General features: G+C 33.3%; 1 protein-coding gene across 9 annotated transcripts in view; it reads right to left on the minus strand.

The window, feature by feature from the left end:
• Window positions 1-1,743: 1,743 nt before the first annotated feature.
• Window positions 1,744-12,220, minus strand: part of LOC131843702 (polypyrimidine tract-binding protein 1) — a 455,306-nt gene continuing 444,829 nt past the window's right edge. For 6 of the 9 annotated variants that reach the window (XM_059192399.1, XM_059192402.1, XM_059192400.1 and 3 more), the window contains 7 exons: window positions 5,903-6,116; window positions 4,853-5,049; window positions 4,263-4,296; window positions 3,127-3,219; window positions 2,708-2,822; window positions 2,372-2,473; window positions 1,744-2,297 (listed from right to left, as the gene is read on the minus strand). In XM_059192399.1, the coding sequence (XP_059048382.1) occupies window positions 2,216-2,297; window positions 2,372-2,473; window positions 2,708-2,822; window positions 3,127-3,219; window positions 4,263-4,296; window positions 4,853-5,049; window positions 5,903-6,116 (837 nt within the window). In that variant the 3' untranslated portion in view covers window positions 1,744-2,215. The remainder of the gene's footprint in view (window positions 2,298-2,371; window positions 2,474-2,707; window positions 2,823-3,126; window positions 3,220-4,262; window positions 4,297-4,852; window positions 5,050-5,902; window positions 6,117-12,220) is intronic. The other 3 variants (XM_059192398.1, XM_059192401.1, XM_059192403.1) reach the window with 3 other exon arrangements.

A 12,220-nucleotide genomic window follows, 5' to 3' on the forward strand; every position in this document is an offset into this window, starting at 1 on the left:
GAAAGAAAAATGTGTATGCGTACAAAACTATTTGATATAATATTCATTACTTACAAAAATGCTAATAATATAGTAAATTGTGCATGTTAAAATAGAGAATAAAATATATTTATAAAATATAATATTAGTATTAATAACTGCAAATTATATGTGAAGTAGAAACATTTTTCAACAATTTATATAGTGGTGAATATAAAATTTATGGTGGCATTCAAAGTCAGTCGTACAAACAACCACAAATAACCGAGGCAATGTTTAACATCGCAATTAAGGTAGTAACACACAAATATGCCAAATGTAAACAAACCTAGCGCAATCTAATTGCTGTGCTGACAAAATTCAAAATAATTCAATTGTAATTACTGGAACTAATTACAAGTTCATAAAAAAATAAAAATATTAATTAATAATAGACAATGTATGGAATGAATATCACACAATAAAAAAAGATCCTCTCAAATGTAACAGTAAGTGTAATAAGTTTTGTTAATAATAACGCTATGTAGCTGCCGCACTTATAATGTGATGACGATAGTATCTTAGATTATGATGTACAGTAACAGTAGAACGATCGTATTAAGAAAATAGAGTAGCACTTAATATCTATACTGTTCCAAGTAAGCGTAATACAGACATATTTACTTTAATTTTCAGTCGAGTAAAATTCTCGATTCTGTGAGAGGTACAGAAGTATTGTCAACGCGTCAATGAGTTCATTCACTGACAGTCATGTGTGTGCCGATATGCCACAATTACTACCATTTTAATAATTATAATTTAGCCGAAGTGAGCGAAGGCATTGCTCCATGAGGCCATAAACAGCAGAAAGCTCGAATCTGCGTTGAGACGCGTGACAATAGTGTGATATTCCGAAGACGCTGCGTGGTCGATCTATTTAGATACTAGATTTGGAGAAGGACACTCTTAGGTGGTTCGACTCTGACAATTGATAATTGTGCATTTTGATAAGTGCCGCGACTGCATCGTCGATTGTCGGCAACTGCACCAACGCCATCTTGCGATCTTTCCTGTAATTAGAACAGAAAATAATATTAATTTCTTTTCTATGAATTGATGCTTTCTTTAAATATTATACAATACAAAGGTAGCATAAAACCCAATATTAACACAAAAAAAGAAAAATTATTAATAGAATGTTTATTATATTCGTACTGCTAGTCATATTTTCATTGATTTCATTTCGGATACATGCGGTTCAATTAGGTTTCCAAATGAAATTGCTAGTAAAAACCTACAAGAAACTTGATTGTTACTTTTTCCAAAGTTAGTAATTCATTCTATGATAATTGCGTAAGATTTTACAATAAACTGCCAGAATCTACACAAAATCTGACAGAGAGGCAATTCAAAATTTATATTAAACAAATGTTATGTAAAAAAGCCCATTATAGGATAGATGAATTCATAGATGACAGCAATATCTAGCAAGAATATTTTTTTTAGCGGACAACGTTATAATTTCTTTTTCAAACTACTTTCTTGAAATATGATAGCGTAGCGGCTTTTGTAGTGATTGCCGCACGCATCCTTATGTAAAGTGCGAATATTGTAACTATCATATAATAAATTAAAATAAGTAGCTATGACGAGGTCGAGTGGAATGAGGTGAGGTGAGTCATGCTCACTAAAATGTCCAGACATGTGGCGCCGTGGTGGGCCGGGTCATTGGGCTCCCTAAAATATGGTCGAGCGCAGTGATGGCTGACTCGTCCGTCATACTCGTGAACGAGTGCTGCTTGTAGGGACTGGTCTGCTCTTATCACTATTTAGTACAAGTAAGTAACAAATGTCAAAATGCTAGAAGCTAGCATTAGGTAGGACGTAGTTTCTAATTCTAATTGAGATATACATATTTCCTATATGTTTTAAATATACTTGTTATATTATGAAATAAATAATGGAAAGATTTAAGCTGAGCATCGTGGTATAGTGGTTGTACTACCCCGATTTAATTAAAACACTCAAAGTTCGCCAATTGAACCCTGGTCGACACCAAAAAATTAGTTTCTTTTTTAGTTTTGTTATGGATGTATTCTTATCTATAACAAAACTAAAAAAGATCCTAGAGACAGTGGCAAGCCTGCTCCTGTCACGTTGAATTGATTATAAATTAAAGTGTTTTGTTGCTATTTTTCTTAACAATAAAATTGGTCAACAATAGAAAACATATGAAATAAATATTTGTAAAAAGAACTCACGGGAAAAATTTGAATGCCTTAATTGTGAATCCCCGTTTGGTAAAGGCATCCTTGATATCATCCTCCGACACGGTTGCTCTGTAAGCAGAAAATTGAATGAGACAAGCTCTTTATGCCCATAAAAATATATCGTTGTGAAATATCAGACTTACGGAATGTTCGATAGATGTAATGTGGCGCTTGGAGGGTAAATGTTCTGGTAGTTTTTGCTGCCAGGCTTCTTGAATCTATGCAGTGGGCTCTGAGAATAATCCCTAAAAAAGAATTATGAATAATTAATAACAATATCTTTAGAACTGTGCTCACTGTATATCTATCATAATATTAATTTATTTAAAATATATTTAAACGAAAACTCAATACATTTATTCGATATACTTAACTAAAATATTAATTAAAAAACTGAATTACATAAAAACAAATCTAAATTAAAGAATATCAAGTACAGAAATTAAAGGGATAAAATTTTGTTGAGGAATGTTCACTACCTGGTGAGTCCTGCGTCCGGCTGGCCCTCTTTAGGCAACTGCACAGTCTGGTGCTTGCTGAGCATAACACGCATCGCCTTGCCAAACACACGTAACTTGTCCATGTGCGTCATAGCTGTGGATAAATTGTACAACAACGTTATATTTACTAGAAAATTAATAATTAATAAAATTATCTTACAGTAGTTTTTGGGTCGTAGCAACATTGATTCCTAGTTCGTCTTGTTTTATTTCTTTCTGAAGTAAAGCAGATTAGTACAAACAATAGAAAATCTAAAATTACATTTAGCTGACCCTGGGCCTCTTGTGGCGTTTCCATTTAAAGCTTGTCTGGTAGCAAACTTCTAATACACCAAGTAAAAAGACAACAAATTTTAAGATATAGATGTATGTTTGAATATTTCCCATAAAAAACTAACCGAGATGAGCCTGGTGAGGTTCCGCCATCTGAATCAATGCTGAATCCTTCTTATTGTAGAGGATCTTCACCCGTTGCACATCGCCATACACGCCTAAATATAAAAACAGACGCTTATTATCTGCTGTATTTTAATTTATTAGCTTCATTGTATCAGATACTGGACATTTGATCCAGATTATTTTTTATTAAGGTAAACACATCAACATTATATTAAAACAATCTTATCGAGATCAAATATCCTCATTCATTGTTTATGTAATACCCTTCATTTAAATGGCAGTCCCAAATGTGTATTACTTCGTAAATCATTGTAATTATAAATGTTTACTATATATTTGATAATTATAACGTAAGACGCGACCCAATTGAGACTACCTGCAATGTTGTCCAGTAATAGAAAGTATTTAGAGAAATAGTAAATTAAACTAAAACGGCTACATTTAAAACCTTAGGTTATTGAGATAATAATACACAAGATATTTAGTAATATTGTAATACATAATAATGTCGTGAAACGAGATACAGACGGAAATGATACAAGAAGAAATAACAAATTAAAGCTCTAAATTGGTCACGTAAAGCTTCCGATAAATGCTTTAGCATTAACAGCGAAACCTCCGCTAAGGCCGGTTGTATTAAGCTAAAATATTTTAAAAAGTACAAATTGTTATCAATGTTTACTTTTTTCTATTGTAAATGAAATATGCAATAACATTAAAATCTATAAAATGGATGTCTGTATTATATTTATAATTTTAATAACATTATCTTAAAAATCTTGTAGCAACAGAAACATTTACCTAAATAATATACTACTTATACAAATAGATGCAGAATAAAACTGGTATCAATAATAAATAAATGAAATAGACGAAAAACAAAAAATAAAGACAACACTGGGTAGACAATAGACACTAACTAACTTAGCTACATCTAGGCGTCTGAAACACAAATTGTCAAAGTTAATAAAGCGTTTAGATTTGATAGTGTTATCAAGCAAAGCTTTGACATAACGGATGCTGTTATCAGTACAGAAGTTGAGAATGTTAGGTGACAATTTGTCTTCCAGGCGACAGGGCTCAGGAGCAATATTAATGTTTTAATATAAAATACGGAATGTATGTGCACACGTACCGAAAAGGGTAAAGAGAGCGTCAGGCGTGACCATCTAAAACAATAGGAAAGAGAAAGAGACAGTATTATAAATAGTCGTAAAAGATATTTGACATCATATCTATAAATAAATTAGCAACTTATTTTTAAGGAATTTAAATAGAATATATAAGTGTAATAAATAGCCTGTAACGCCATCGATATTAGTGGATGTATTAGTCAATCTTATCGTAGATGAATTTAAACAAGTCATCAAATGAAGTCAATTACAGACGTTACTGACTATTAGTGTTAGATTATTGAATAAATTGGCCAATAAATATTACAACTATTTTGGAATATTATAATATATTTTTTCTAAATTTCGTAAGTAGCATGAGTTTTGAATATATTCATGATCTTATTAGAATCTGTGTTCCACAGTTTATGAAATTGCTGTATTTTAATTATAAAGAAGTATGTTTAAGCGCTGTCAATCTTACTTTTGCCTTGATTGTACAGAAATTTAGGAAGTAGAAGGGCGGGTAGAGACAACAAAAAGATATAACATAATCATAAATATCATCCGCCTTTGTGTTTCATTTGTGAACAGCTCGTACTAGGTTACTAACCTCTTCATTTAGATTGGATACAAGGAGTACAGTAGCGAGGGGTAGCGGAGGTGCAGCGAGGGCTCGCAGGGCAGGGGACGCCGGTGTCAGGGTCAGTGCACCAAATGCAGGTAACCCTACTCCGCCAACGCCGACACCGTATGGTGAAGCCAGTCCTGAACCAAGTCCTAAAAACTGAGGTGCTAGCACACCTCCACCTATAGGAAATTAAAAGACATTGAAGTGTTGCTGCTATGAGCATGTAAATAATTAGTAAACTTACAAAGCAGTAATTGGTTTATTAAAGAAAATTGAAAAGTTTTTTAGTACTATACGAAATAGATTAGACACAACATCTCATTTTATTTTAACATATTTTTTTACAATTGTAATAAATTTAAAATTCCTACCATATGATCGAATTTAAAAAAGATGTTAAAATTACAAAATATATTTAATTTTGTTTTTGAATAATCGCACATATTACATTCCTTAAAGGTGCAATATATGTGAACGTATGAGAAGATATTAGTCTAGTACTAAATTTAATTAATTAAATTAATTAATTACTAATATAAACAAAGAAACGAGAACGTGAACGTGAATATAGTGACATTTATATTGTGGATATATTGAAGACAGTTTCTATCAGAAAGTTAACCAGAATTTTATAATGATATAAATTTTGCAAGACCCGAATAATGTGGAGTGACATAAACAATTCATACAGCAAATAAAAAAGTTACAGGCTGTGTTTGCATAACCAGGATGAGATATTAACAATAGAGTTTGCAATTAGGACTAGGAAATAAAGCACCAGAATTTCTTGATAAGACGCTGTGATTTAAGTTAGGCAAAACTCAATATTATAAAGTCAATAAGAAGAAATTAACATAGAATATAAAGGTATAATATCAAATTTGTGCATGGGAAAGTCAAAGTCTTGAATCAGAACAAATGCATATCAGGTTCATCGCAGATTTCTGTAGAAAACTAAAGCTATAATAAATGTGTGATAGACGGGGAATGGTGATACAAGCGTCCAGGTGCCCGGAGTAGTAGAAGACTAACTCATCCTGGATGCGAGGGCCAAGGCGAGGCGTGCCCGCAGTGGCATCAACTCACTGGTCAACAGTTGATGGGCGTCGCTGTCACCCGATGGCAGCGTAGGGTTAGTGTAATCCCGAGACTTGTCATTGTTGTATTTCACATTAAGGCAGGTCATTTTCGAGTAGTCGATACGGAGTGTGCAGCAACCGTTGTAAATGTTTTGGCCATCCAAAGCCTGCGAACAAATAATATTGTGATTAGAACACACAAGAACATCCTCTTTTTTATAATACATATACATTGTAGGCATAAGATTAATCTCTTAGGGGTCCTAAGTCATCAATATTATGTAATAGTCATACTTTATCAGTATTTATTCTAAGCTTTTGTAACTTCAGTCAGAATAAATAAATGAAAATCAATCGAAAATATCATTAGTTCGGATGACGTGAGGATACTGGTTCGAGTTTCATTTTCTTTATTTTTTAATTTAATTTATTCAATGTCTTAAAATTTCTTGTTTTGGGACAAGTATCCATGATCACGGCTATCCAAATATTCCTTTCCAAACTCAACGTGCCTGTTTAATGCTCCAATTAAGAATAACTTCCGTCAAAACACGCCCAGTTACGATCAAAATTTTAAGTAATATGAAAACCTATGTCCAATTGTAGACGGAGTCATACAATATACAGATATTCGAATCTATTAAATTATGTTACATTCTTAGCAAGTTTAATTTTTTAAATAACTAATTATGATTATTTTTACATATTACATTTCACTATTAAGTAATAAGTAAGTTCGAGAGGCAAGCTGATATAACATGTATCTGTAAATAAGGTAACAGACTACACCATGAAAAAAAGGCATAACGGTGGTGTCAAAATCGTTAGGTCCGGGGCACAACAGCTATTTGTTTGTCCGCGTCGCCTGCGGGAGACTGATAACACCGCATCACGATAGAAAAGAGAATTAATTAAAATGCACCAGCACTCAACTCATTCTACAAGCTTTATGGCTCTAGCTTACCGGCGTGTATACATTATTTTATAATGAATGTGAGAATGTAAAGTTACACGTTGGTAAATCTAACCTAGTTTCAATTCTTATATTCAACGTAAATGAAATTCATTGATGCCTTTGAATCTCATTCTATTCATAAAACAAAAACGAAAACGAACATTAACCGGTAATTAATATCTATTTTAAAGCATAATTTCAAAGGGTTCAATATTGAAATCTTCCCTTCGACGTCCTTTCGTTAGAACTGTCAACTTCCTTCGCTTGCGGCTATTCCTCTAAATCAAAATTGATAATTTATCTAATTAACAGTGTTTTCTTGAGTACAAGTATCTTGGTTCTAATACTATTTTGTTTAATCAATTGCTGTATTTGTGAATGAAAATTTAAATAAGATCGTAAATATAGATAGTACAAAACGCGATATTTAGAATTGGATAGTGTTTTAAATGAGTAGAAGACTAAAAGATAAAAGCTTTTAGGCGAGACAAGAATTAAAAGCAATGAATTATTTAATTCAGGGTGAGTAAATTAAAATATCGTTAGCTAGCGTCTTCTGTCAAAAAAACATGACATCATTGGACAGCAGCCATTAGCCGAGTAAAAATGTTTTGTAATTTTTGTTTTTGTAGTGCTGACTGAAACAATTTTTAGTTATATAATCGAGGAGATTAATTAAAAAGAACGTTTGCCATTCAAAGAAGGTCATGATCAAGTTCATCGTTTTGTACTCTATACATGTATACCTACAATATAATACGTTCTTTGAATAGGTCCAATAGGTGTGGGTTACCTTAAAGCAAATAGCTCTTTTACAATCCAATAAAAATATCAGAGACGCAACCAAGACGCAAAAGTTCGATGTCGGAACGTTGGATATTGGCTGTAGATTTAATAAATTTCTGTTCTATATGCAAATGCGACCCCCTGATGTGTAGACGTGAATAGATTGGCTCGTTTAAAGCTCAACTTATATGGAAATGCGAAAGGCACGTAAGAAAGCGTGGAAGAAGATCGCTTCGATACGTAATTAGTTTTATAGAGCCCCGCGACTCGAATTCGATTTCGTCAATGAATGCCGAATGCACGCAAAAGCTTAAGTCAATGTAACAGGTAATTAATTTGCAATTCATTTGTATATGAGAGAGAGAGAGAGAAGGGATCGCACATAATAGGGACTAGTGGCCGCATCACTCATGTCAGGTTGCCCTACACGGAAATCTCCCTGGGAACCATAGCGGTTAATTCTAATGAATTCACTAAATCTACCACGATGGCCTGACGATGAGCATGAACATCGTATCACCCTACACTGGTGCACAGCTTGTACATGCAAACGAAAGCACCGATTCATAAACATCCATAAAATATTTTTTTTGAAATAGCCAGAATGGCTAATATTAATATTTTTTTATAACTCAAGTGAAAGAATGATTAGTTCGTTATAGCATGTTTACATACTAAGCCAGGTAATAAAGTTTAATAGTAACAATTTAAACGTAAGTAATTAATATTAATCCACAAGATGAAATACTACAAACATTTTACTCTAAATTAGATAGATATAAATGTCTTTCATAAGAACGTTTGTCGCGAGCTCAAAGAAAGAAATAAAAAATATAAGAGGGCAAAGTAGGATTTTGAATTGCAGATTAATTTCTTTACTTTTTATAAGCTTTTTCGGAGGCACTTTTGAATTTAAGCTGGTCGTCATTTTAGGAAGTCTTAAATTAATCTTTAAATCTCGAACGTATTTGATTACTGTTTATTAACATATACTAACATATCTACCATATACGCCCAGTATATGCCCGTTTATGAGAAATTAGTTCATATATTATAAATTTTTGTTATATTTGTCCCGGTTTGGTATGGGAGTTCTTGTATCATACATATAAACCTTCCTCTTTAATCATTTTACCTATTGCTATAAAATGCATTACAATCCATTGCGTAGTTTAAAATATCTAAGCGAACGAAGAAGCAAAAGAAGAACTATTTCACAACTAAACAAATCTTAATGAAACGTGAGGATATATTGTATCACGAATGTAGACATTGTCTAAATTGTATCTAAAAAAACCAGACTAAGTTGAAAGTAATTGCTAGTTCTTATACGTATATATTTGTAAAAAAAATGTTAGTACCTACATACTTCCTGATATGATATCTGAACGAGTTTCCTTCCGCAAGTTTCATTGTGCCGAGCTCTGCAAGTATCAATATTCTCAAGAATTTTATTTTAATCTTCTGGAACGGTTATTTGCGCTTGCGGAGGGAGTCGTAATTGAGGTAAAAAAATATTAGGAGGAGTGACAAGGTGATAAAACGACAAACGTCACGCCCGATTTGATATTGCGATCTTTTACTGCGTAATAGGGGGAGTGAATCGTCGACGCCCCGGAAATGGAATCTTTCGGCGTCTTATTGAACTTATCAAGGAATTGGCGTTATAATAAGTTTATTGTTGCAAATAAAGTTACCTAAACGAGTTAAACAAACTGAAAGACACTGTAAATAGCCCGTCAAAGCGTCGGGACAGTGTCGTCGACATCAACGTAAGACGTAACAAGTGTCCTCCGTATCTCTTAATCACGTCGCCGGTAATTGTTTTATCTTTAGCTCGTTAGAACTCGTTTAAGCAAAGCCTTCTTAGTGAAGGATTAAGTGCGGTCCGCCTTAATCCACCCCCCGCTGCTAATTCTGGCGGTTTTTCCACGGAGACCAGATAAACGATTTTGTTGGGGGTCCCGCTCTCAGTACGTTTAATATTTATAAGAGCCAACCACGCTGAGAGTGCTTCTGTTGCCTGCAAGGATTATATCAGCGATAGGATGCATCTTCATATTATCATTATATACAGTTTCCATATTTATGGAATGCAAAAACCTAACACTTAAATTTCTTTCTTGCTTGACTAAAATGTAAAGCATGTCAATAGTCGAACGAATAGTTTTACACTTTACATCATTTAACATATTTTGAATAAATAAACTTGTATAGTTTAAAAATAATTGTTATTATTCCAAAAAATGCAGAAAATATGCTCCACATTGCCCCTACTCTTGAACGTACATTATATTATACCTACAACTGCGATTATTGAAAAGTAAAAACGCAAATAAGTACTCAACAAATCTGAAAACATTTAACCGAACCTGAACTAGTCCTCACAATTAGGGTGTGTACACATTCGGGGACGCGTCACCGAACAAACCTTGTTCACTCCATTAGACAATGTAATTAATACTTGGGGTTACACTAATTGTGGGTGATGGGGTAGCGCCAAGAATCAAATGACGATCGTTCAAAAACCTCGCCCATTTCTTACGATATTTACTAATGTTACTGTTAATTTACCTCATTTTTGTTCAAACTAATAAAAGCTCTAGACACGGCTTTAAATAGTCTACTACTGTGACAAGGTTGTAAATTATTAATACATTAATGGACCGAACTGTACGACATCAGCGATTATTAAATGGGCATTAAACGTACATTGTGACGTAATGAATAATGGAGTCATCGACTTTTGTTGCTGAAGCCTGAATTGGTATTGTCTAACAATATTATTGTTCATGAAACATAATGGCATTGTTTCACGTGCCCGAAGCGTGGCAAACGCGTGCGCGCTTACATATTTGAAATTTCGTTGTGAATTATGCACAAAGGTTGGTAAAACTTTGCTATCGCGCATGATTGTGGCCCGCCGCCTGATTGTAAGCAAACTGGCCACAGAACACTAACAAAACAACTGCTAAACAATGTTTGACACGTAACTAGGTGATGCAGAGTGCAGCTCAAGCGCTGTTGACACAGTAGGTGTCCAAACAGGGGTGGGTGATGGGCAATGTAATTTTAAACGGGTCTTGAAACACGCGTAGTCGCTTTTAGTATAAAGTTTTGTTGCAATCAGCAGTTTCTATAAAGTTTGTATTGCGACAAATAATCGTATGGACTCGACGTATAAAAATTCTAAATGACAATAGACATTACAAGTCTATAGTGCGTTGCATAATTTACGGAATTGCTTGAGTTTCAGATAGTGACCATGAAATTATTAAATGGCTAAGTAATTTATTATGTGAATATAAAAACTAGGAATTATAAAACATTATGCGACATAAGATTACACGTACTAATTAAAACACATAATATTCTAGTTTTATTGGCGTTAATTTTATTTTTGTTGCATGCTACGTAAACTAGGTAAGCTAGCTATATTGTGTTTAATGCTTTAGATAAATTTCTCTTTCAAGATATTACAGAGAAAGACATCATATTTTTGACGGCTACATTGTTTGAATACGTCTCTGTGTCGACTCAAAGGTAGTGGTTAGACGTCGCCGGTGTTGCTACGGTGCAAAGTGCAATTTTAAAATGTAAACAAAGCCCGCACCTTTAGTCCATAAACGCTATCTTGGATTTCACCTTATTGAACCTGTGAGACGTAGAATAATCTTGAGTTTATTTGGTTTATATATGAATAGATACAGCATGGAACCATTGTTTACTTTACCACACTATGTTTAGTGTAAAATATAAAAGTTTCTGTAGTTAAAGAACCTGCACTTTTTGGACGATTTTCTTATTCATAAATTTATAAATTTTTTGATAAATCTTCATTAACTAAACCGAGCAAGAATAATTATGTTGAAGTCAATGATTATGATCATAGCAAATGAATACTTGCCCATAGTCACAGCAACTAGCATAAATTAGACAAAGCAAGTATGCTTTAATTTACATAAATACTAAGTGTAGTAACACACTAAACCATAATATTACAATCGCGGTGTTGACATGCAAAAAATGATAAAGTAGATACGAAACGCTCCACTTTTCAGTTTATTAAACATTTTAAAGGATTTTTTGAGAGAAATGGTGTAAATATTTTTACGAGGTTAGTTTATTCAATACAATACAATCCAGAGTAACTTCATTTGCATTTTTCATCGATGCTCCCATTTTATTGGTTGTTATGTGATGTTATAAAGCTATAAGCCTTTCTCGATAAATGAGCTATCAAATATTAAAAGATTAAGAATTCGAACTATTCGATTCCTAAGAGAATATTAAATCAGTTTATATATCAGTAATAATAATAATATTAATAAATAACATACGTATGACAATTGTAACAGAACTAGCTATGTACGACATTAATTACGAAATAAACGTCAGGCAACAAGTCACACACCTTGCGAGTGTTAATATGGATTGTCAGGGACAATGTCAGAGTTATGGATGAAGGATGCTTGTAGGGGCGGGCCGCGGCTCGCTGAATCACACTGTTATCAATCATGGGTTACTGAT

The sequence above is a fragment of the Achroia grisella genome, unplaced genomic scaffold (assembly GCF_030625045.1).
Source record: "Achroia grisella isolate CSIRO2021 unplaced genomic scaffold, CSIRO_AGI_Agris_v1 utg327, whole genome shotgun sequence".
NCBI lineage: Eukaryota > Metazoa > Arthropoda > Insecta > Lepidoptera > Pyralidae > Achroia > Achroia grisella.